Below are 26,916 nucleotides of genomic sequence, written 5' to 3'. Positions count from 1 at the left end.
CGCCATGTTCGGCGCCGCCATCAGCATGTCTGCTACGGACCTCTGAGCCTGGGTTTGCTTACCCCGTCTGCCGCTCCCTCTGGCCATAGGTGGATGCCCGGGCATCTAAGGTACCTCTCCTATCTTTTATGGGTCTCGATGTCTGCTGTTAGCGATATATATGCTGGAATGCCTTCACGAGGTGCGGAGCCTGGCTAGAACGCGTCCACCATGTTCAGCTGCGCGCATGCGCCCCCTGTGTCTCCATATTTGAAGAGCCGTAAAGTTTTTATTTTTTCGCCGATGCAATTGTAGGAGGGCTTTTTTTTTTGCGGGACGACTTGTAGTTTTTATTGGTACCATTTTGGAGTAGATGCGACTTTTTGATCACTTTTTAATCACATTTTTTTTAAAGTCAGGATTCACAGAAAACAGCAATTTTTCCGTGGCTTTTTATTTCACTTTTTACGGCGTTCACCGTGCGGGTTAAGTGATGTAATAGCTTTATATTCTGGGTCGCTACGGACGCGGCGATACCAAATATGTGTAACTTTTTAACTTTTTTTTTAATACTAAAGCAGTTTGTAAGGGGAAAAAGTGTGTTTTTTTATTTTTTTTTATTAACATTATTAAACTTTTTTTTTTAATTTTTTACTAGTCCCACTAGGGGACTTCACTATGCGATCCTCCGATCGCTATTATAATACACTGCAATACTTTTGTATTGCAGTGTATTACTGCCTGTCCGGCATAATCCAGCAGGCATTCATTACAGCCAGACCTGGGGGCCTTTATTAGGCCCCCAGCTGCCATGGGAGACACAGACACTTGGCGATCTTATCGCCGGGTGTCAGTTGGATGAGAGGGAGCTCCCTCCCTCTCTCCAAAACCACTCAGATGCGGTGCACGCTATTGAGCACCGCATCTGAGGAGTTAAACGGGTGAGATCGATACTAATATCGATCTCACCCGGCAGAGCAGGGACGCTCCCAGCCCTCAGCTGCCTCTGGCAGCTGAGAGCAGGGAGATTTGACAGCTCCCTGCTCTGCTTACTTATTCCGATGCCGTGACGTAAAAAGTCTATGGCATCGGAATAAGGCCCGTTAGTGACCGACGTAAAAAGACTATGGGCCGGTCACTAACGGGTTAATAGGCACAACTGTGTTTATTACTCACAACAATTGAATCAACCTGGGGTTACAGTTTGGGCGGCCCTTTCATGTAAAGGGATAATTGGACCTATCTCCTATAGTAAAACGGTTACCTCAAACCTGTACCTTAACATGCTCCAAGAAAATTTAATCCAACAATTGCAGTTGGAGCTCAAAAATCAAGACTTCTATTTTCAGCAAGATGTAGCCCTCCTCACTATGCTTTAGCAGTGCGTAATTTTCTTGAAGAAAAATGACCCAATAGATAGATACGAAGACGAGGCCCGATTGAATGGCCACCATGATCACCAGACTTTACCCCGATGGACTTTTTCTTTTGGGGAGTTATTAAAGATAAGATATATTCAAGAGAACCACACACGGTTGATAACATGATTCTGTTCAAGCAAGAAATTAATGCAAATAAAGAACTTTGTGCGAAAGTGTGAGTGTAAAAACTAGATTACAGCAACCTGTAAAGAGTGAGGGCCGCCAATTTGAGCATATAAGAGATTGTACGTAATTGTTTTGTTATTCTATAAAATACTATTCAAGCTGTATACCTAATATTATTGTATTTACCGGTTAAACTGTATACCTACTTATCCACCCCCCTATATAATGAAAAGGTTAACATTCATATACACATTTACCTTGTTTTTGAAGTACACTTCAATAGGCAAAATGAAGCCAGCGTATCCAGATTCTTCAACTTTGTATGGTGGTTCCTTGCATTCTGCCAAAGGAAACATATGAGAAGAGATTCCAGTATTAAAATAACACTACTATAATAAGAAGTGGCAAAAAAAAACAGCCGCACATTTAACCAGTTTTTCATCTGGCTACGGACACCTTTGAGGCAAAATTTTTATTTTATTAAATGTATTTTGGGCTAAAAATAGGATTTTTTTGAGTAGTCACTGTAAAATCCTTTTCTCGTCAATTCACTGGGGGACATAGACCGTGGGTATATGCTGTTGCCACTAGGAAGCTTGACACAAACGAAAAAGTGGTCCCTCCTACAGAATATACCCTGCCTACGGACACTTAAATAGGCTCTGTCACCACATTACAGCACAGCACAGCGAGATCTCGCTGTGGATGACAGTTTACAGCGTAATCTCGCGAGACTACGCCTGCTGTGCTGTAAATCACAGACGCTACAGAAGTGGTCAGGAGAATGAATACACGTCACGTCCTGGCTGGAGGTAATGTATATTCATTGTCATGACACATGAGTAGCGTTATAGTATGTTTATGTGACTGCACATAGCGCTATAGCTATCTGCAGTGTAAATTAATGGAGAGAAGTGTATGACGCTGATTGGTCAGCGTCATACACTCCTCTGTACAACGCCCACTTGGCCATATAGTAAAACATGCCCATTTGTCCATTGAGAAACTCATTAGCATAAAGCTAATATAGGTCATAACTCCGTCAAAATTGATAGTTTTTCTAAATAAAAAAACACTTCTGTAATCTACATTACAGCGCCGATCAAATCATGTACAAGATAGGCCACTTATAACGTGGTGACAGAGCATCTTTAACTATTCAGTCTGTCCGCAAGCAGTAGAAGCAGAAACAAGATAAGAAAAAGTATATCACGACAATAGAGGAGTCCCTCAAACTGACAACCATGAACAAAAAATCTTGAAAACACAATGGGTGGGAGCTGTGTCCCCCAAAGAAGTGGACGAAAAGAGGATTTTATGGTGAATACTCCAAAAATCCTTTTTTCTTGTTCGTTACATTGGGGGACACACCGCGGGACGTCCGAGAGTAGTCACCAGGGGCAGGAACACAACACAGGACATGGTCACCTATTTCACAGATGACTGCAAAACCTTGCGACCCAGGGAAGCATCTGCAAAGGCATATGTGTGCATCTGATAGAACTTGACAAAAGCGTAGAAGGAAGACCATGTGGCTGCCTTCTACACTTAATGGGCAGAAGCTTGATGGCGCACAGCCCAGCAAGTCCCAACCGCTGTGGTAAAGTGGACCGTGATCAGAAAAGGGGGGAATCTAACCCTGAATTTGGTAAGCCTCGCAAATAGTCAAATGAATCCAGCGAGCGATAGTGGCCGCCAACCCTTTCCTGGGACCCTCCGGGAGGATGAATTATGAATCTGACTTCTGGAAAAAAGCAGTGACAGAAATGTAAGTCTGCAAGGTGTGGACAACATTCAGGTTGCGGAGAGAATGCCCCCTCGTATGACTGGGAGATGGACAAAAGAATGGCAAAATTAGGTCCTCATTCATGTGAAAAGTCAAAACAACCTTAGGCAAAAAAGAAGGCATCGTGCAGATCACCGCCTTGTCCTTATAAAGAGTCAGAAATGGAGAACGGCAAGACAGAGCCGCCAATTCAGAGACCCTCCGGATGGAAGTCAGCCAGAAAAAACACTTTCCAGGAAAGAAGACAAAGGGAGATTTCTCGAAGGGAGCCGACTGCAAGACCGCCAAAACCAAATTGAGATCCCAAGAACAAAAAAAAAAAAAAAAAAAAATCGGAGGACAATAAGTGTTGAGGTCAGACTTAAATGCCAATGGGCAATTAAACAAGACGGAAAGGGCCCACACCTGTCCTTTCATGGAACGAAGTGCCAAACCTTGATCCAGATCACCCTGGAGGAAGGAAAGAACTCCGGATACAGAAAAATTGCAGAGTAGGAAGGTCACGATCTTCCCACCAACAAAAGTACGCCCTCCAGGTACAGTGGTAAATGAGGGCTGAGAAAGGCTTCCAAGCCTTGAGAATAGTGAGAGTAACACTCTCTGACAGACATTAGTTATCATGCCCATCATGGACTGAGTGATGCTCACTGTTACCAACAGTTCTGGGGAAGTAGCCTATTCTGGATCAAAACCCACCATACCAGGCATGGCAGGGGTGCAGGAGCCACAGGCGTTTGGCTAGGAAGCCAGCATCCATCGCATAAGGAAGTAGGCCGACCATAAGGAAACGTAGTACTGCATTTAGAGCATGCATAATGAACGGTACTGGTTGCCTGGTATGAAGGTTCTTCCTTAGGGTCAGACGTGGCAGACGAGGGGGTTACTACATCACACACAAAAAAAAAACTGTGGGGTTAGAGAAACCAATAAAACCTTTTAAAAGGTACTGCTCAGCAATAACTACTCCCATAGGAAGTAATGGCTGCCTTCACCTAGGTCTGCTAGGAAAAAAGACACACTCCTACAGAAAGTAAAGCTCAGGGACTGAGGCTAGGGCAACTGCAGTGGAAAGGAAAAAGGCAAAGGACCGGTCTTACCCGGTACCAGAGGGACTTGTGATTATCCTGAGATAAAGATGGAGCAGTACTAGTTAGGAGATCCTGTGTCCTCAGCAGCGTCTGTCCAAATGCAGGAGCAAGAGTGGGAAAGCTAGGCCACGCCCTCAAACTCACCACGATGGGATGCCGGCAGTCATGTGTGCACATGCCTAGCCAATCGTAGGAGGAGGCGGATTCCCCATGAGGGAACAGTGAAAAAGCCCCCCCCCCCCCCCCCCCCGTAAAATCCGACCATGTGAGGAAAAAAATTGCCCCATCTTTAGTAAAAAATAAATGGTGCCGCAGACTACAGGCCGGCATGAAAAAGCACTGCCAAGCTATAAGGGCCTGCAGAGCCCGAAAAAATGTTGAGTGCAGCTAACCCCAGATAGCATGCCCATAATGCTGTACACAAGCGGAGGCCTGGGTGGGATGTTGTATCGCTCAACCTCCATCTACATCCTCAATGCGTCCTCCATCTCACAGGTGTGTTACCAGCAGGAGCACCGCCTCAGTAGTTCACCCTTTAGTAAGAGGAGGTACTGGTAGGAGATGTTGTGAGAGGTGCTGCTTAGGCTGGTGTGTGACAGAGGAGCTGATGCTCTCGTCCCACTTGTCTTCAAAGGCAGGTGAACATGGAACATTTGTAGCATGACACGTGGGCCTAACTTGGGGGGGACGGGACGGACAACAGGGGGAATATGTCAACCCCGTTTCGTCACTAAAAGAAGAAAAAAATGAACTAACATAGAAAGTAGAAAGACTGCTGCAGTAGCAGGAGTGTCTGCCTCCTACGGACACTAAGCGAAGACTGAATAGCTCAGTGCCACTTTTTCATTTCTTAGTGTCAAGCCTCCTATTCGCAACAGCAAAGATTATTTAAGCCCAAAATACAATAAATAAAATAAAAAATGTATTTGCCCCAGGATCTCCCTAGCCTTTAGCGGGGCTCAGCAGCCATATATTGTATTTCTGGCTGTATGTATGATTCGTCACCAGGGAGCCCCACCGAGTCCTCTGATTAGCTCCCGTTCACTAGGTTTACGGTTTGTTTTTTTGACAGAACCAAAAGTGCAGTCTGCAGAACTTTTGTTTCCATTAGAGAAAAAAAAAAAAGGTAATCCTAGCGAACGGAGGCAAACGGAAAGCAACTGAAACAAAACAATTACCATTGAAATCAATGGTAATTCTAACACAACCGTTGCTTTCCGTTTAATCAGTGGCGTAGCTATAGGGGTTGCAACAATCGCAACTGCCACCGGGCCCCTAAGCCTGATAGAGCCCCCTGCTCCTCTGACAGAGAAGAACAATGGAAACACCGACACAGGTGTGAAGCCAGCCTTAAAGAGGCTCTGTCACCAGATTTTGCAACCCCTATCTGCTATTGCAGCAGATCGGCACTGCAATGTAGATAAGAGTAACGTTTTTATTTTTAAAAAACGAGCATTTTTGGCCAAGTTATGACCATTTTCGTATTTATGCAAATGAGGCTTGCAAAAGTCCAACTGGGCGTGTTTACAGTAAAAGTCCAACTGGGCGTGTATTATGTGTGTACATCTGGGCGTTTTTACTACTTTTACTAGCTGGGCGTTCTGACGAAAAGTATCATCCACTTCTCTACAAAACGCCCAGCTTCTGGCAGTGCAGACACACAGCGTGTTCTCAAGAGATCACGCTGTGACGTCACTCACTTCCTGCCCCAGGTCCTGCATTGTGTCGACCACATCGGCACCAGAGGCTACAGTTGATTCTGCAGCAGCATCGGCGTTTGCAGGTAAGTCGATGTAGCTACTTACCTGCAAACGCTGATGCTGCTGCAGAATCAACTGTAGCCTCTGGTGCCGATACGATGCAGGACCTGGGGCAGGAAGTGAGTGACGTCACAGCGTGATCTCTCGAGAACACGCTGTGTGTCTGCACTGCCAGAAGCTGGGCGTTCTGAAGAGAAGTGGATGATACTTCTCGTCAGAACGCCCAGCTAGTAAAAGAAGTAAAAACGCCCCGATGTAACACACATAATACACGCCCAGTTGGACTTTTACTGTAAACACGCCCAGTTGTACTTTTGCAAAACCTCATTTGCATAAATACGAAAATGGTCATAACTTGGCCAAAAATGATCGTTTTTTAAAAATAAAAACGTTACTGTAATCTACATTGCAGCGCCGATCTGCTGCAATAGCAGATAGGGGTTGCAAAATCTGGTGACAGAGCCTCTTTAAATCCTCACAGTTTTCAAGATTTCTGCTTGTTGTTGTTCAGTAGGAACAATTAGTTTTACTTCTAGTGGATACAATTCTGACCACAGTCATAAAATAGACATGAGGTGCTCAGCTCTTACAATTACAGTATGTGTACCAGAGCTGTGTCTTCTAAAATCCCAGTACTTGTATGTCAATCACATGACCATGGACCCAATTTTATCCTGTGAAAGTAAACAATAAATGTTTTGCCTAAATAACAAAACTGTAAAGGATTAATACAGGAAATATACAGGAAAATAACATTAATTTGCTGAAACTGGACAACCCTTTTATATATACATTTTTTTTTCTTCGACTAACTATGGCTGAAAGTGTCAATTTCGACGGGACCGGCTGTGTATTAGATGCTCGACTGACATACGGGTGAAGAAAAAGTATCTTCCACATTGAATTTTAACCCCTTACCCTCTTCACGCGCTGCGCCACAACTGTACGTCCTACAGAGGGCTTGCTCCCTAACGGACAGTGTCCGGATACCGGGAGGTCAGCTGTCACACTAGTCTTGCCGGTCAGCGGACCATCGCCGCTGATTTCGGCAATTAACCCCATAAATGCGGCGACCGATTGCGATCGCCGCATTTAAGGGGTTTGAAGCACATCGGCAACCCCCACTAAGTGATCGTGGGGGCTGCCGATGCTTGTCGTGGCAATCGGAGGCCAGACAATGACCTCCGGGTTGCCATGTACAGAAGCCTCAGAGGAGCAGCCTCCGGCCGGTCCTTCGAGGCCTCCTGTCAGTGTGACTGTCACGTCACAATGACAGTTAGAATACATTACACTACGTGTGTAGTGTAATGTGTTCCAGCAGCGATCAGAGCTGCAAGTCTAAGTGTCCCCTAGTGGAACAAGTAAAAAAAGTTAAAAAAAAGTACTAAAAATGTTTTTCAAAAAGTGTAAAAATAAAAAAGTTATATAAACAAAAAATGCTTTTTTTCCTATAATAAGTCTTTCATTATAGGAAAAAAATGAACATGTTAAAAAAAAGTACACATATCTGGTATCGCCGCGTTCGGAAAGACCCCAACTACAAAACTATAATGTTATTTTTCCCACACGATGAACACCCCAAAAAAGAAATCAATAAAAAAACCGACACCAGAATCGCTATTTTTTGGTCACCACCCCTCCCAAAATAGAGAATAAAAAGTGATCAAAAAGTCGCATGTACCCGAAAATAGTACCAATAAAAACTACAACCCGTCCCGCAAAAAACAAGCCCTTACACCGCTTTTTTGACTAAAAAATAAAAGTTATGGCTCCCAGAATATGGTGACATAGAAAATAAATTATTTTATAAAAAAGTAATTTTATTGCGCAAACGCTGCAAAACATTAAAAAAAACTATATACATATGGTATCGCTGTAATCGTACCGACCCACAAAATAAAGTAAAACTCATTTATAGCACACGGTGAACGCCGCAAAAAATAAACTAAAAAACATTGTCAGAATTGCTTGTTTTTGGTCACCCGGCTTGCAAAAATATGGAATAAAAAGTGATAAAAAAAAAGAAATAAAATAAAAAATCGCATGTACCCCAAAATGGTACCAATTAAAAGTACAGATTGTCCCGCAACAAATAAGCCCTAACACAGCTCCGGTGGTGAAAAAATAAAAAAGTTCTGGCTCTCAGAATATGGTGATTCAAAATGTGCAGTGTTCCAAAATCGGATAAGATCGGGCGCCATGTATCAGTGCGACACCGGCCACATATCTATGAAATATTATTTATTTACCCCATTATTGTACCCTCTTATTATGCCCGGATGTACCCCACACAGATTACATATGTCCCCACATTATAAACTGAAATACCAGCAATACCCCAAACAGAACTACTACTAAGCAAAATCTGCGCTCCAAAAGCAAAATGGCGTCCCTCCCTTCTGAGCCCTGCAGCGTGCCCAAACAGCAGTTTGCGCCCACATATATGGCATCGCCATACCCGAGAAAACCAGCTTAACGTTTTATGAGGTATTTGTCTTCAGTGGCACAAACTGGGCACAACATATTATGCACTAAGGCCTCATGCACACGACCGTAGCCATGTGCACGGCCGTGATTTTCGGGTCGGCCGGCAGCGGACTGTCAGCCGCAAGCCGCCCGCAAATCGCGGGCAATGCACATGGCCGCGGCCATTATTTTCAATGAGCCCGGACCATGCAGAGACAGTAAAAACTACCGTCGTGTGCATGGCCACATAGAAATGAATGGGGCCGCAACTCTCCTGTGGATTTTCGGGGGAACTGCGGCCGCAAAAGCACGTTCGTGTGATTGGGGCCTTAAATGGCATATCAGTGGAAAATTGCAATATTCACACCATCCGCTGTGGATTAACCCCTTTGCGCACTATGACTTAATAGCCCGTCATGGTGCGGGGGTTGATGTATGGAGCGAGCTTACGTGCTGAGCCCGCTCCATATTCTGCAGTTGTCAGCTGTGTATTACAGCTGACACCCGGGACTAACGGAGAGGAACAGCGATCGTGCGGTTACAGAAGCCTGTAAAAATAAAAATATACTGCAATACATTAGTATTACAGTATATTGTACCAGCGATCCAATGATCGCTGGTTCAAGTCCCCTAAGGGGACTAATAAAATGTGTAGAAGAATTAAAGTTATTAGTAGTGAGAAAATAAAAAGTTTGAAGTTAAAAAAAAACAAAAAAACTTTTCCCATTTTTCTTCTGAAGTAATGTAAAAAAATAAACAAAATTGGTATCGCTAGGTCCGTAAAAGGCCGAACTATTACAATATACCATTATTTAACTCGCACGGTGAACACCGTAAAAAACTTAAATCATTTAAACCGCCAAAATCGCAGTTTTTTTTGTCACCTTAGCTCTGAAAAAAAAATGTAATACAACTTTTTGATCACTTTTTATGTACCAAAAAACGGTACCAATAAAAACAACAGCTCGTCCCGCAAAAAATAAGACCTCCCACCGCTCAATCAAAGGAAAAATAAAAAAGTTACGGCTCTCAGAATGTGGTGAAACAAAACAATTTTTATTTTAACAAATAGATTTTTCTTTGTAAAAGTATTATATTAAAAAAAACTATATAAATTTGGTATCACCGTAATTGTATTGAGCCGCAGAATAAAGTAAAGTCTTAGTTTTTAACGCACAGCGAAAGCTGTAAAAACTAAAACCCCAAAAAATGGAATCAGATTTTTTTCCTATATCAGCCCGCAAATAATTTTTTTTCAGTTTCCCAGTACATTTTGTGGCACTTTAAATAGTGTCAATAGAAACTACAATTCCTCCCGCAACCAATAAGCCCTCACACCGCTCTACTGACGGAAAAATAAAAAAGTTATGGCTTTTGGAGGGCGGGGAGTGAAAAACAAAAATAAGAAGCAAAAAATGGATCAGCCCTGAAAGGGTTAATTTATTTCTAATGGAAAAAATGTATGACCCCATGTGGGGTATTTCCGTACTCGTGAGAAATTGCTTTAAAAATGTGTTGGTTTTTTTCACCTTTATCCCTTGTGAAAATGCGAAAATTCAACATTTTAGTGGAAAAAATTTGTGGTATACATTTTCGCGGTCTAATTCTAATACATTCTGCAAAAGACCTGTGGGGTCTAAATGCTCACTATACCCCTAGAAAAATTCATTGAGGGGTGTTTCCAAAATGGGGTAACTTGGGGGGTTTCTACTGTTTTGTTCCCTCCAGGGCGTTGCAAACGCGACATGGCACCGAAAAAAATCCAGCAAAATCCGTGCTCCAAAATCCAAATGGCGCTGCCATGGGTCCAATCAGCAGTTTATTACCACATATGGGGTATTGCCGTAATCAGAAGAAAATGCTTTACAAATTTTGGGGTTCATTTTCTTCATTATTCCTTGTAAATATTAAAAATGTCTATGTTATTCAGAATAAAAGTAGATTTTCATTTTTACAGACTAATTCCAATATATTTAGCGAAAAACCTGTGTGATCAAAACGCTCACTATACCCCTAGATAAATTCCTTGAGGGGTGTAGCTTGCAAAATGGGGTAACTTTTGGGGTGTTTCTACTGTTTTGGCACCACAAGACCTCTTTAAACCGGACAAGGTGCCTAAAATATATTTAAAAAAAAAAAAGGAGGAGGCCCAAAATCCACTGGGTGCTCCTTTGCTTCTGAGACCGGTGTTTCAGTCCATTAGCGCACTAGGGCCATATATGGGATATTTCTAAAAACTGCAGAATCTGGGCAATAAAATATTGAGTTGCATTTCTCGGGTAAAACCTTCTGTGTTACAAAAAAAAAATATGTATTAGAAATGAATTTCGCCAAAAAAAAAAAAATTTGTACATTTTGCCTCTACTTTGCTTTAATTCCTGTGAAACGCTTAAAGGGTTAAAACACTTGGGAATGCTTTTACCTAGCCAAGCGATTCTGAGAGTTTTCTCGTGACATATTGTACTTGATGTTAGTAAAAAAATTTGGTCGATAAATTCAGTATTTATTTGTGAAAAACACCAAAATTTAGAGAAAATTTGTAAAAATTAGCATTTTTCTTAATTTAGATGTATTTGCTTGTAAGACAGATAGTAATACCACACAAAATAGTTACTGGTTAACATTTCCCATATGTCTACTTTATGTTTGCATCGTTTTTTGAGCGTCCTTTTATTTTTCTAGGACGTTACAAGGCTTTAGCAGCAATTTCTCAAATTTTCAAGAAAATTTAAAAAGGCAATTTTTACAGGGCCAGTTCAGTTTTGAAGTGGCTTTGAGGACCTTATATATTAGAAAGTCCCCATAAATCACCCCATTTTAAAAAATGCACCCCTCAAAGTATTCAAAACAGCATTCAAAAAGTTTCTTAACCCTTTAGGCATTCCACAGGAATTAAAGAAATATAGATGTGAAATTTACTCATTTCATTTTTTTTGGGCAAAATAAATTTGGAATAAAAACATTTAGTACCACAGAAGTTTTTAGCCAAGAATTGCATATTTATTAGCCCGATTCTACAGTTTTTAGAAATATCCCACATGTGGACCTAGTGTCCTCCTGGACTGAAACACGGACCTCAGAAGCAAAGAAGCACCTAGAGGATTTTGGGGCCTCCTTTTTTTAGAATATATTTTAGGCACCATGTCAGGTTTGAAGAGGTCTTGTGGTGCCAAAATAGTGGAAAGCCCCCAAAAGTGACCCCATTTTGGAAACTACACCCCTCAGGAAAATTATCTAGGGGTATAGTTAGCATTTTAAGCACACAGGTTTTTTGCTAAATTTATTGGAAACGGTGGATTTTCAATTTTACAGACTATTTCCAATAAATTTAGCAAAAAACCTGTGTGGTTAAAATGCTCACTATACCACTCGATAAATTCCTTGAGGGGTGTAGTTTCCAAAATGGGGTCACTTTTGAGGAGTTTCCACTGTTTTGGTCCCTTCAGGACGTTGCAAACGCGTCATGGCACCGACAATAATTCCAGCAAAACCTGTGCTCCAAAATCCAAAAGGCGCTGTTTCCGTTCTGAGCTCTGCCGTGGGTCCAAACAGCAGTTTATTGCCACATATGGGGTATTGCCCTAATCGGGATAAATTGCTTTACAAACATTGTGGTTCTTTTTTTCCATTATTCCTTGTAAAAATTAAAAAATTCTAAGTTTTTTCAGAAAAAAGGTGGATTTTCAATTTTACAGACTTTTTTTCTGAAAAAACGTAGAATTTTTTAATTTTTACAAGGAAGAATGGAAAAAAAGAACCGCAATGTGGTTCTGATCTTTAATGCATTGCACTACACACTTCTGTGGGCGGGGCCTAATAGGCTATCGTACATGGCAGACCAGGAGGCAATTATTAGGCCTCCGGTTGCCATAGCAGCGATAACATCGTGTCGATGCCGATCGCTACAAACCACTGAGGGGTTAATGGCAGGGATCAGAGCTAGCTCCGTTCCCTGCCGTTACAGCACGGTGTCAGATGTAACATACAGCCTGAACCAACGGTTGATGTCGCAGGCTCAGCTTCTGAGCCTGCGCCATCTTGAAATTGCGGCCGGGCGCCTTTTAGGCCCCACCTCTGGGTGGGACCTAGCAGGCTTCCATACTTGGCAGATGGGAGGCCATTGTTAGGCTTCCGATCTGCCGGAGCAGTCATCGGAACCACGCGTCTGCCGACACAGTGCCCTGTTAATCCTGTGACGTAATAGTCCGACAGTTCGCGTTAACAGGACAACTCCTGTGACGGACTATTACGTCACATAGCGGGAAGGGGTTAAAGAGGCTCTGTAACCGATTTCTAATAGGCGCTATGACTCTGATAACTAAAGTGTGATTTGTTTTAAAAAACATTTATTATTTGCAAAGTTATGTGCATTTTTCTAAATATGCTAATGTGGCTCTAATAGCCAAATAGGAGGTGACGCTTTCTTTTCACTCTGGGCGGTGTAATGTTTTCTGTATGATGCTGTCCAATCAGCATACAGCTTCTTCCCCCTCCCAGCCCAGCAACACAGCGTGATCATAATAATATACAGCTTCCATTCCTGACTGTGTTTTCAACTGTGATCTCTCCGGTTGTGTCACAGCTAGATCTGCAATCGCTGTTCTGGTGGCCCGAGATATGGCTGTTTTAAAGGAATAGTGTCGCCCCAAAAAAAAATTTTTATATCAGTTTGATGTTAGTGTTCTATAAAAAACTTTTGTATTTATTTGTGTGTTTGTTTGTTACTTTTTTTTATTTTTTTACTTTTTCTTCCCTATGGGGGCTGCCATTTTTTTTCCATTTCTGTATGTGTCGATTAACGACACATACAGACATGGAATACGGCAGCTACAGTCCCATAGTGAATGCGAACGGGGCCCGTTCCATCCACTATGGTGTACGCCGTCTGTGTGGGAACGGCGCATGCGCCGCTCCCACACAGTCCAAGTTGAACTGAGCGCCGTCCGGCGCCATTTTCCTGTAGACCGGAAGTCGCGGCCGGACAGTAAGATTACTACTTCCGGTCGCGGCTTCCGGACTTGTGCACTTGGAGAAGCGGCAGCAGACGGAGCGGACGGACCGGAGGGATCGGCGGCGGCGGCAGGAGCAGGTAAGTGATTTCTATGTATGTTCGTGTTTCAGTGTGTGTTTACTAGTGTATGTAAACCTTCTACACTGTGTGTTAGCTCAAAAAATGGCGACACACAGTGTAGGAGGTTAGACCGTTCAATCCCCTCGTTTCTCCCGGCACTAGCCAGGATAAAGGAGGGGGGTGATTCTGAGAGCTCACTAGAGCGAGGGATATTTTTCCAATTTTGCAGCATAAAGCAATGTGGTTGCTTTACCACATGCAATGCTGCAATTTTGGAAATTGCTCAATCTAGTGACCAGTGCTGGGAAATATTATAAATTAGAATCTAAATTTATAATATTTCCTTACTCGTGAAAAAAATAAAAAAAATTAGAACAATGTTTAATCACCTACACACTAATTGTTTAACTAAAAAAAAAAAAAAAAAATTCCCTTTAAGTGATGCCCCTTCCCTCCAGCCTCAGTCTCTCACACAGGGCGTAGCTAAAGGCTCATGGGCCCCGATGCAAAAGTTCTTACCCCCACCCCCCCACAAACTTCTCATGGCCGACGGTCCGCAGCTTTCAGCTGCAATCACTGGGTCTTCTAACTGACCGAACAATGCAGCACTAGCAGCCACTGAGGACTTAAAATGTCAGGGGAAATAGCCTCAATACATATACCCCCCTAAAAATATGTATGTGTGTATAGGAGACAGCATATCTATAGCACTACGACCCTATAAACAATGGAAAGGAATAGATACAGTGGCTCAGCAGACAGTATCTCGCATGATGGGATTAGATATAGGGCCCAGCAGACAGTATCAGACATGATTGGATTAGATATAGGGTCCAGCTCGCTGACATTGCAGCTCCAGCGCTGGACCCAGGAAAGGTAAGAATAATAATCGTTTTGCTTCTTTATGTGTTACTAATTATTTTTGTGTTTGTGTTATTTTACAGATTCGGTTGTTGGACTACTTCGGATTCGAAGACCACTTCAATGACAGCGTTTTTTATTCTCAATAAAATGGTTAATGGGGGTTGTGTTTTTTAAATTTCAATAAAATATTTTTTCTATGTGCTTCTATTTTTTTAAACTTTATTATTACCGCGTTCGTAATGGCCGCTAGCTGATTGACAACCTCCATTACTAAGGCGGGGCTTAATGTTAGCAGGTGCAGAGGCTAACACTAACCCCCATTATTACCCCGGTACCCACCACCACGAGGGGTACTGGAAAGAGCCGGGTACGAACCAGTACCCGACCATGTGTAGTGACGGTCAGGCACCAAGGCGGCCGCAGGCTGGTAGTATTAGGCTGGGATAGGCCAAAAACAGCGGCCCTTCCCACCCTGGTAATGCTGCCTGCTGCTGTGTTGTATCTGGCTTGTTATGAAAATTGGGTGGGGCCCCCACATCGTTCTTTCCAATTATTTTTTATTTTATTTTTTTTAAATGACGTGAGGTCCCCCCTATTTTTCATAACCAGCCAGATACAATAAAGCAGCAGCAGCCTAGCATCACCAGGGTGGGAAGGGCAACTGTTTCTGGCCTGTCCCTGCCTGATAATACCAGCCTGCGGCCGCCCCGGTGGCCGACCATCACTACAGATGGTCAGGTACTGGATCGTACACGGCTCTTCCCAGCACCCCTGGTGGCGGTGGGTACCGGGCTAATAAAGGGGGTTAGTGTTAGCCTCTGCACCGGCTAACACTAAGCCCCGCCTTAGAAATGGATGTTGTCAATCAGCTGGCGGCCATTACTAAGGCGGTAGTAATATAGTTTAAAAAAAAACACAAAGACATAGAAAAAATATTTTATTGAAATAAAAAAATACCCACAACCCTCATTAACCATTTTATTGATAATAAAAAAAGCCGTCATCAAAGTAATCCTGGAATCCAACGTAGTCCAATGACCAAACCTGTAAGAAACCACACAAAAAACGATTAGTAACACGTGTTAGGCTTAGATACAGGGCCCATGTGTGTTACTGTCTGTGGGACCCTGTATCTAAGCCTACCACAAGGTAGGCTTAGATACAGGGTTCAGCAGACAGTAATCTTATACAGTATAAGATTACTGTGTGATGGGGCCCTGTATCTAAGCCTACCATGTGATTGGCTTAGATACAGGGCCCAGCAGACAGCATCACACAATCTGTGACCCTGTCTCATGGGCCCTCAGCCTGCTACATCGGTTTAAAGGGGTTGTCCAGTCCCTAAACATTGATGGCCTATCCTCAGGATAGGCCATCAATAGCTTATGTGTCAGGGTCCGTCTCCCGGGACGCCATATCAGCGGTTTTGAAGGGGCCACAGCACTCGTACGACAGCTTCTTCCCCTTCATTTCCCTTACTAATTCACACTGTGAATCGCCGACACGGATTCAGTGTGAGCGAGTGACCGGAATGAAGGGGAAGCAGTTCTCGTACGAGTGCTGCGGCCCCTTCAATACAGCAGATTGGCCGGCTCCCGGGAGTCGGACTCCGCCAATCAGCTTCAGCAGACAGGGATATAAATCTTACCCTCCTCTTCAGCCGCGGCGGAAGTCGTGTCCTGACTATGACAGCGTTGTGAAGTCATGCGCTGCGCACAGCTCTGTGACGTCAGGACCTCCGCTGCGATCCGGAACCAGGAAGGTAAGTACTGTCAGTTAGTATAGTAACAGGGGCCCACGTTACTATAGTAACTTTTTATTGATGTGGTGCGGGGGGCCGCGGGCCCCACTGGCTTCGGGGCCCGGTCGCATTTGCGACCACTGCCACCCCTATAGCTACGCCACTGCTCTCACACTGTGTGTGAAGCAGCTTCATGCTGATTGGACAGCGTCAGAGGCTGTGAGGTAGCTCCACCTCAGGAGAATCGCTGCGGTTAGCTCCCAGTTGTCTAATAAAGGCTCATCTACATATTCAGAAAAAAAGCTCATAACTTTTAAAATAATAAACTTTTTGGGACATAATTTTTTACTAGTATTATTAGTGTGACAGCACCTATTAGATTAGCTAGGAGATAGGGCATTACTAAACTAGCGACAGTCTCTAATGACCAGCTCAATTTTTCCATTTTTGCCTCTCTGCCTTTTTGCAGCCATTGCTTTTTTTTTTTCATTGATGTGGCTGTATGAGGCCGTTTTTTGCATGAGAAATTGTATTTTTTTTTCTGCGTGGTTTGGAGGTAGAAAAAAAATCACTGTGCAAGGCCCCATGCACACGACCGTGCCAGTAATCACGGACCGTAAAACACGAATTCCCGGCACGGTTCTACAGCACAGACACCCATCCGTAGCGATACAGAAAGGTGTCCTCGGCCAATAGAACTGAATGGGTCCGTAAAACAGCGTACCGTGTTACGGTCCACGGTTTTACGATCGTGTGCATGGGGCCTAAGTTATCATTTATTTTTACGGCGTGAATATAGGAAAATTGATTTTAAGCATTGTTTATTTTTTATTTTTTATCCCATTCACGTTTCACGCTAAATAACCTGTTAAATTAATGCTTCAGGTTTTTATGGTCGTGTAGATACCAAATACGTGTAGTTTTTCATTTTTTTATGTAATGTATGGGCAACAAAACACATTTTATGCAAAATAATGACTTTTTTATTCAATTTTTTTTAATCACATTAACAGATAACTTTATTTATAGCTTTATTTTTTTACATATAATGCATTAGCATACTCTTGTATGCTAATACATGATCTTCTGTGTCACTTTGACATAGGCTGCTGTTAGGGCAACACATACTGTGCCCTAACAGCAGGCATACTGAGCAGAAAGCCCTGGGGTCCTTTGTAGGTCCCCATGGCTGACTGCAGACGGATTTCCCGGTCTTCGATTGCGTCACCAGATTGCCGGTGACACGATGGAAGAGGGGAGTCCCCTTTGATCATGCCGCAGACACAGACTGCTGTGATCAAAGGGTTAAACAGCTGGGGTCAGAATGTTTTCCTATCTCAGCTGCGTTCAGCAGGCTGCTCTAAGTTCAGTAGCTGTTAGTTACAGCTCCTGCTTAGAGGAGGAGTGCTCATCAGCCTCTTCTACAGCGAAGCCAAAAGACGTCGCTGTAAACGAAGCACCCGTACCGCCTGCCGTCAAAAAATGGTGGACTGTCATTAAGGGGTTAACATGCCGATCTTTTGTTCTCAAGGGACATTAGCTGCTGCTAGGTGCCTGGCAGCAGCATTTTCACTCTCTCTTCATTGACAACTTATGCACGCTCGGCCGAACCGAATGTGCACAAGTATGGTGAGGTCGGGAGGAGGAATAGCGGTCGACCGAACGAGTTCAGCAAATAGCTATTGACAGTGTATGGCCACATTTAGATAAACCAAAAAGCATTGTAAGAGCTGCTAGTCTGTAAGGCACTAAGAAGACATTCATTCAATTTAAAGAGGCTGTCACCACATTATAAGTGCCCTATCTCCTACATAATGAGATCGCCGCTGTAATGTAGATTACAGCAGTGTTTTTTTTATTTAGAAAAAAAATCTATTTTCACCAAGTTATGAGCGATTTTTGCTTTATGCTAATTACTTTCTTAATGCCCAACTGGGCGTGTGTTTACTTTTGACCAAGTGGGCGTTGTGGAGAGAAGTGTATGACGCTGACCAATCAGCATCATGCACTCCTCTCCATTCATTTACTCTACACAGTGATCTTACTAAATCACTATGTGCAGCCACATACACACACCCTAACGTTACTGAAGTGTCTTGAGAGTTAATAGACATCACCTCCAGCCAAGACGTGATGTCTGTTCACAATCCCGACACTTTGGTAACGTTTGTGTGTGATCTACAGCACAGCAAGCGTGATCTCGCTGTAAACCGTAATTTACAGCGTAATCTCGCGAGATTACGATTGCTGTGCTGTAAACACTCACACACAAACGTTACCGAAGTGTCGGGATTGTGAATAGACATCACGTCCTGGTTGGACGCGATGTCTATTAACTCTCAGTACACTTGAGTAACGTTCGTGTGTATGTGGCTGGACATAGTGATGTAGTAAGATCACTATGTGCAGCGTAAATTAATGGAGAGAAGTGTATGACGCTGATTGGTCAGCGTCATACACTTCTCTCTACAACGCCCACTTGGTCAAAAAGTAAAACACGCCAAGTTGTCTATTAAGAAGTCATTAGCATAAAGCTAAAATTGTTCATAACTCCGTCAAAAATGATTGTTTTTCTAAATAAAAAACACTGCTGTTATCTACATTACAGCGCTGATCACATCATGTACAAGATAGGCCACTTATAATGTGGTGACAGAGCCTCTTTAATGACCGAGCCTGAACAGCTAAATTTTTCTGTTTTTGCCTCTCTGCCTTTCAGCAGCCATAACTAAACTTATTTTTTCATTGACGTGGCTGTATGAGGCCTTGTTTTATGCTCGAGGTTGGGGGATAAAAAAAAATTTTTTTTACGGCGTGACTATAGGAAAAAGCGATTCTCGGCATTGTTTTTCTTGTTTATTTTTTATCCCGTTCACGTTTCACACTAAATAAAAAAACAAAAACATTATACTTGAAAGCTTATTAGCAAGCTCCAAACAGACCAACAAGTCAAGTACATGTCAACTGTCTAAGCAAAATACTACAACCTGCATATTAACATAAATTACCGTGCACATTTTTTATATACACAAAGATATCCTTGATTATTTTCTTTTCAGTTATTACATTTGCTGTGAATATGTGCACATTATCTAAAGGTGTTTTTACTGAAGGTCAGGCTCCATGCACATCACGTTTTTGGCCTATGTTTAACGTATACGCCGGGAAATGCTCCCACACAGTGGCGTATGTCACCTATAGGCTCCCATGTTAAAGAAAACAAACTGCATGGTATAATTTTTTGTGGGATCCTGTGGGATGAAAAAGCATAATTTACAACGTCATCCCATCCTTATAAAAAATAAAAGGACACTCTTTTGGCCTCTGTCAGGATAATAGAGCTCTATGGACCTGTTTAGCATTCAGTGTGAGCGAGTGACCGGAATGAAGGGGAAGCAGTTCTCGTACGAGTGCTGCGGCCCCTTCAATACAGCAGATTGGCCGGCTCCCGGGAGTCGGACTCCGCCAATCAGCTTCAGCAGACAGGGATATAAATCTTACCCTCCTCTTCAGCCGCGGCGGAAGTCGTGTCCTGACTATGACAGCGTTGTGAAGTCATGCGCTGCGCACAGCTCTGTGACGTCAGGACCTCCGCTGCGATCCGGAACCAGGAAGGTAAGTACTGTCAGTTAGTATAGTAACAGGGGCCCACGTTACTATAGTAACTTTTTATTGATGTGGTGCGGGGGGCCGCGGGCCCCACTGGCTTCGGGGCCCGGTCGCATTTGCGACCACTGCCACCCCTATAGCTACGCCACTGCTCTCACACTGTGTGTGAAGCAGCTTCATGCTGATTGGACAGCGTCAGAGGCTGTGAGGTAGCTCCACCTCAGGAGAATCGCTGCGGTTAGCTCCCAGTTGTCTAATAAAGGCTCATCTACATATTCAGAAAAAAAGCTCATAACTTTTAAAATAATAAACTTTTTGGGACATAATTTTTTACTAGTATTATTAGTGTGACAGCACCTATTAGATTAGCTAGGAGATAGGGCATTACTAAACTAGCGACAGTCTCTAATGACCAGCTCAATTTTTCCATTTTTGCCTCTCTGCCTTTTTGCAGCCATTGCTTTTTTTTTTTCATTGATGTGGCTGTATGAGGCCGTTTTTTGCATGAGAAATTGTATTTTTTTTTCTGCGTGGTTTGGAGGTAGAAAAAAAATCACTGTGCAAGGCCCCATGCACACGACCGTGCCAGTAATCACGGACCGTAAAACACGAATTCCCGGCACGGTTCTACAGCACAGACACCCATCCGTAGCGATACAGAAAGGTGTCCTCGGCCAATAGAACTGAATGGGTCCGTAAAACAGCGTACCGTGTTACGGTCCACGGTTTTACGATCGTGTGCATGGGGCCTAAGTTATCATTTATTTTTACGGCGTGAATATAGGAAAATTGATTTTAAGCATTGTTTATTTTTTATTTTTTATCCCATTCACGTTTCACGCTAAATAACCTGTTAAATTAATGCTTCAGGTTTTTATGGTCGTGTAGATACCAAATACGTGTAGTTTTTCATTTTTTTATGTAATGTATGGGCAACAAAACACATTTTATGCAAAATAATGACTTTTTTATTCAATTTTTTTTAATCACATTAACAGATAACTTTATTTATAGCTTTATTTTTTTACATATAATGCATTAGCATACTCTTGTATGCTAATACATGATCTTCTGTGTCACTTTGACATAGGCTGCTGTTAGGGCAACACATACACTTCTGTTTAGCATGTATGTCGGGAGGTTTTCTGACACGCACACTAAACGTATCTGGCCAAAACGTGGTGTGCACATTGTTTTATAATTTGGGTGGGGGTACACATTAATTGCAGCCCATTAGAAAAATTCTTACTTAGCTATGTTATCGGCTTTTGTGATGCAGCGGACCTCTTTGGCCCATCCTTTGTACAGTGGAATGGGCAGACAGGCGCTAGTAAGAGATGTCACTAGCCTGCACCAATCCACTCCATTTACTAGACTGTGCGGACGTCTGACAAAGGCTTCAGCCAGTCTAAGGAGAGTCTCAGACTGCTCTACGATCTTATTTTATGGAGATGGCATGGGAGCAGCACGCTTAAAACCTGCAGCCAAATCACTGCTCACATCAATCTCCACAGAATAGTTTGGATCTGCGTCGTTGATTCCGTTAGCGGCCTCCGTCGCAGATCTGGCCCGAGGTTACCGGAATTAATGGCACATCATGCTGCGCCATTGTTTCCGGTAAAACCATGGTCACCCCGATGGATACCATTATAGTCAATGGGTTCCGTGGGCTGCCGATGCTGAAACTGTTGCTTTCGGTATTTCCCTGTTCTGCTCCTCTAATGGGTGAAACAACGGAATGACCCGATGCAGGTGTGAACCCAGCCTTAACTGGAATAGAGATAGTTATGATCCGTTGACAGTGATTTAGAGCTAAACTGTATGCTTTAAACAGCTAAAACATAACAGAAAGAGTCTTTATAAAGGCAGTAAAGGAGCTGCAGGTTTTGGGCCCATCAATCAATAAAATCTCCAAAGGAATTACGTAAAGGAAGTCAACCAAAAACATACAACAGATAAGTAAAAAGTAACAGGTGGGTTATTTCTTAAAGAACATTGCCACTTTCAACATCACCAAGGCACCTTCGAGAATAAAATGGTGACTCACCCCGCTTAGGTCTAGGGAAGCTGTCATGCAGCCTAAACACCACCTTCTCTACAAAATGTTGTATATCACACTGCTCAGGACCACGAACAAACACCATCCAGTCATGGGTGAATCCCTCAGTAGTGGGCTTCTTCCTCAATTGAGCACGATGTCCCAGCTCCAGCTTCACTTGAACAGTGCACTGTAGAATGACCAGAACAAAATTATTGCTTGCTTTGTTATATAAACTAAAGATCCAGACAGGAATCAATCATTTTCATTAAATCAATAAACTATGTAAGGCTCTGTTCATACTAGTGTCATGGCTTTGGTTTTTTACAGGATCCATGATGGATAGGACGTGTCCGTTACGATGTTTCATGATCCATTTTTTACCCCCATTTACTTATAATGGATCAGACAGGTATCTATTATTTATTGGATAGAATAAAAATATGAACACAGTCTAAGGCTACATTTAGAGGAGCGTGTGCAACTTCGGACATGAAAAACTAAAGTTTTTCACATTCAAGGTGCGCTCGTGTGTATGGAGGGATGAGTGAAAACGCAAGAAAATAGGACATGTCCTATTTTTCCACGGACCCTTCACACACTCCGTTGAAACCCATGAAACACACGTGTCCGTGTGACAGCCGTTGTTTTAACGAGTTACACGCTCATCTGAATGAGCCCTTACACAGGTCAATTATCTTAAAAATGCTCGTTCCTAATCATTGCCCTGCAAAGATAAGCCAACAAACATTCGAAAGCTGGTTCGCCGGCTGATTTAGTCCTTTATGCTGCCCTTAAAATCATGGTTGTCAGCAGCGTCCTGTATAATCCGTCCTGATACAGTTTACAGTGGCCGTGTAAAGGGCCTTTGAATGAGCGGTGATCAACCTGTAGTTACCGGCGATCATTATGAGCACATATCTGCCCGTGTAAGCCCACCTTTAGACCAGCTTAACAAGGCTGTACTACAGAATCATTTTAGGGTCTGCAACACCTTCCCCCATTCCGAGGTTCTACTAAACCAAACTTATATTACCATAGAACTGGCGGGGGCTTAAGTATTGCAGCAGTATAACAACCCAAGGGCCCTTTTACACCGGCCAACTATCGGGCAAACGAGCGTTCACAATATGCTCATTCCCGATAATTGCCCTATCAACAGGGCAACGATCAGCTGATGAATGAACAAACGCTCGTTCATCGTCTAATTGTATCGTTTAAGCAGCCTAAAATATTATCGTTGTTGGCAGCACATATCCCTGTGTAAACAGGGAGACGTGCTGTCGACATGATAGAAATGTATAGGGACGAGGGATCATCGTGACAAGCACTCGTCACCATACATTACTGATAATAGCTGCTTGTGAAAGAAGCAAAAGAACGCTGATCACCGAACCATCTCATTGATCGGCGCCCGTTTACACAGACCTCGTGGGACAATGTAATAGGACCTGGAGTTCAGTTTCTCTCTTTTTCTTATCCATTCCCATCCAAGACAAACAACTCACAATCACTAGGATAGTTCTAAACTAATTTATATTCTGCTTCTTATACTAATAAGTCTCCATTGTAACCCAAATGTTCTACTTTATTAGTCATGGAGGTCATCTATTAAAACGCTTGTAACAAAAGGTGTCAGTTTTATAAACAATCAGATTCCAGCTGTCTTAAATTATAACCAAAGTGCTAGCCCCATGGCTCCTAAACATTGTCAGTCGGGAATCTCTGCTCGATTAGCTAAAGAGTCCAGACTCAATTACAACACCGCTTTTGCTTCTAGAGAACCAAATTATTAGAAATTATGCATGGCAAGGATGTCCACCTATTTCAGTAGATACTTTCCAGTGGGCACTGCAATATGACACGTGGTTGTTAAAATTATATAAACCCATTGGACCACATTTACAAACGTGGTCTAATTGTTAGAAAGCGCAAACTTAAAGCAGGCAGTCACAAAACACGCCAAATTTATAATGAATGCTGTAGGATTATTTTGCCGCATATTTCACGACCTGTTATACACATTTCTATTCCTTACACCACCTTTGCTTCGGGTTATTTTGCACCAGAATTTTGTGCATTTTAACGTCCGCTTTCCTACATGCCATGCCCCTTTGAGAAACTTTAGTTTTTTTTAAAAATGTCTATTGAGGTGCGAACATCAAAATTGCATCAAATTGTGCCAATTTGCTACATTTTCCGACACATTCTAGACCCAGCAGTTAATCTGCCCCATTGAGTGGTGATGATCAGTTTTTTTGCGAAAATTACTAAAAAAAAAAAAAAAAAAGTTTCATTAAAAAACAAAAAAAAACCATGGGACTACTTATCTTCTACAGACCCAATTTCAAGTGCCCCACTGCGCACGATCCACCTAGAGAGATTCCAGAAGTGAATAATGCTTGCTGAAGACAGTTAAATTAATTTGCAGAATCCATAGTTGCCACATATTCTTGAGACAGGTACTTGTCATAATATACCTCATTATTATTCTGTAAACTTCTGACATTAGTTCCTGTATTCGTCCCAAGCATTGCCATTACCTCAGAGTGCTATGTTATAAAATCTTCAGGCCGTCTCATTGCTAAACCTAGTGGGTGTTTTCTACGTTTCTGTCGATTGTTATGCATGTCATCTATGCTGGATGGCGTCCCATTCATTCGCTCTCTTCTTGTCTTTACTGCCCAAAAAACTCTCTTGGTATTTATTCAGTTCTCTCAGTCTCCTGATACCGGTCGTTGGTACCATTCTTGGTCTCTCTTCCTGTTCTCTACTGGAGAACGTCCTGTGACCTCCAAGTGCGTGCCCTTTTCTACCTGCCTCCTGACACCTGTCCCATGTCCAACTCTCCTTATGCAACATAACTGATGCTTTCACCTGCTACTCATCCTGTTCAATTCATCTTGCTGCCTGTCCTGTTCTCTAGTGAAACATGTCCAATTGCCTGTCCTGACCTCCCTTAGTGCACTGCTGCCTGATCTGTTCTCCATCTGTAAACCTTTACCTGTTTTGTTTACTAGTGTTCTGCTGACTGTCCTGTCCTCCATCAGTGTACTGCTGCTCACCTTGTTCAATCTCAGTGCCCTGCTGTGTGCCTGCTCAATACACTGCTGCCATGTACTACTATCTCATTATGTCTCCTTCTGCCACCTAACTCATGCTTTCACATGCCACTCCTCCTGATAAAAATCTTATGCTACCTGTCCTCATTTCCCTCAGGATACTTCTGCCTGTCCCGGTCTCCCTCAGCGCGCCGCTGACTATCCCGGTCTCCCTCAGCGCGCCGCTGACTATCCCGGTCTCCCTCAGCGCGCCGCTGACTATCCCGGTCTCCCTCAGCGCGCCGCTGACTATCCCGGTCTCCCTCAGCGCGCCGCTGACTATCCCGGTCTCCCCCAGCGTGCCTCCTATTCTCTCACTGTTCTTCTACCTGTCATGTTCACTCTATGTCCCACGGTTTGTCCTGTTCTGCAATTTGTTTGCTTACCCTGCTTGTGCTCAGTTTACTTACTGCTGCTTGTACAGTTCTAGCTCAGTGTTCTGCTGCTTTTTCTGGTCTCCAGCAGTACTCTGCTGCTTGCCCCGTTCTAGCTCGGCTGACTGCCGCCTGCCCCGTTCTAGCGCGGCTGACTGCCGCCTGCCCCGTTCTAGCGCGGCTGACTGCCGCCTGCCCCGTTCTAGCGCGGCTGACTGCCGCCTGCCCCGTTCTAGCGCGGCTGACTGCCGCCTGCCCCGTTCTAGCGCGGCTGACTGCCGCCTGCCCCGTTCTAGCGCGGCTGACTGCCGCCTGCCCCGTTCTAGCGCGGCTGACTGCCGCCTGCCCCGTTCTAGCGCGGCTGACTGCCGCCTGCCCCGTTCTAGCGCGGCTGACTGCCGCCTGCCCCGTTCTAGCGCGGCTGACTGCCGCCTGCCCCGTTCTAGCGCGGCTGACTGCCGCCTGCCCCGTTCTAGCGCGGCTGACTGCCGCCTGCCCCGTTCTAGCGCGGCTGACTGCCGCCTGCCCCGTTCTAGCGCGGCTGACTGCCGCCTGCCCCGTTCTAGCTCGGCTGACTGCCGCCTGCCCCGTTCTAGCTCGGCTGACTGCCGCCTGCCCCGTTCTAGCTCGGCTGACTGCCGCCTGTCCCGTTCTAGCTCGGCTGACTGCCGCCTGTCCCGTTCTAGCTCGGCTGACTGCCGCCTGTCCCGTTCTAGCTCGGCTGACTGCCGCCTGTCCCGTTCTAGCTCGGCTGACTGCCGCCTGTCCCGTTCTAGCTCGGCTGACTGCCGCCTGTCCCGTTCTAGCTCGGCTGACTGCCGCCTGTCCCGTTCTAGATCAGCGGACTACTGCTGCTTTCCAAATTCTGTTAAGCCACTATCTCCCCTGCATTCTTGATTGTCCCATTTTCTGCATTATCTGCCACAGAGTATTCAGTAAAGCTTTATTGTCAGTATGAACCTTGTGCTAAAGTTGGTCTTAGTTTCATGCTTTTAAACACAGCACGTACTATTTGAGGAAAGACACTATTATATTGGAGTCTGCATACATGCAGGCTGAAGAAGCAGTAGTGCTCAGTGCTTACTTTTACCTTTATGTACCTCCCTTTCTCTTTCAGTACCTGACTGTCCATGTCTCTACGTTCAGATCGTCTTTCTTCCTCCTGCGGTCTTCAATGTGCCTACGGCCTCATCCTCCGCCTCAACAGCCTCCTGCTCTTGCACCTTGCTCGGCACAACGAGAAAAGGAAAGCACGGATCCAGCAAGGCTCCACAAGTCCAGTTTAGGCCCAAACACCCTTCTTTCCTTAATGGAACACTCCGCCTGCAGGTCCCACAGCCGGGATACCGGAATGTACCACCTTGAATCTGACCAATCCGAAGGGTACAGCAGGCGGAGCTTCCTGTCAGGAAGGACGGTGGAGAAAGAAGGAGAACACAAAGCCACTGGATAGGCGGGGATGATGTGATTGACATCAGGTTTTACTAATCGC

The 26,916-nt window shown here is 43.9% G+C and overlaps 1 protein-coding gene across 2 annotated transcripts in view; it reads right to left on the bottom strand.

Moving 5' to 3' along the window:
• MLLT1 (MLLT1 super elongation complex subunit) overlaps positions 1-26,895 on the bottom strand; it is a 126,373-nt gene extending 99,478 nt beyond the window's left edge. Inside the window, exons 1-3 of one of the 2 annotated variants that reach the window (XM_075863257.1) lie at positions 26,515-26,895; positions 21,959-22,139; positions 1,784-1,866 (exon numbers count right to left, since the gene is read on the bottom strand). In XM_075863257.1, coding sequence (XP_075719372.1) covers positions 1,784-1,866; positions 21,959-22,139; positions 26,515-26,556 — 306 coding nt within the window. In that variant the 5' untranslated portion in view covers positions 26,557-26,895. The remainder of the gene's footprint in view (positions 1-1,783; positions 1,867-21,958; positions 22,140-26,514) is intronic. The other variant, XM_075863267.1, reaches the window with a different exon arrangement.
• Between the last annotated feature and the right edge of the window lie 21 nt (positions 26,896-26,916).

This window comes from Rhinoderma darwinii, chromosome 1, assembly GCF_050947455.1.
Source record: "Rhinoderma darwinii isolate aRhiDar2 chromosome 1, aRhiDar2.hap1, whole genome shotgun sequence".
Taxonomy (NCBI): Eukaryota; Metazoa; Chordata; class Amphibia; order Anura; family Rhinodermatidae; genus Rhinoderma; species Rhinoderma darwinii.
This window is presented reverse-complemented; position numbering and strand designations above follow the sequence as displayed.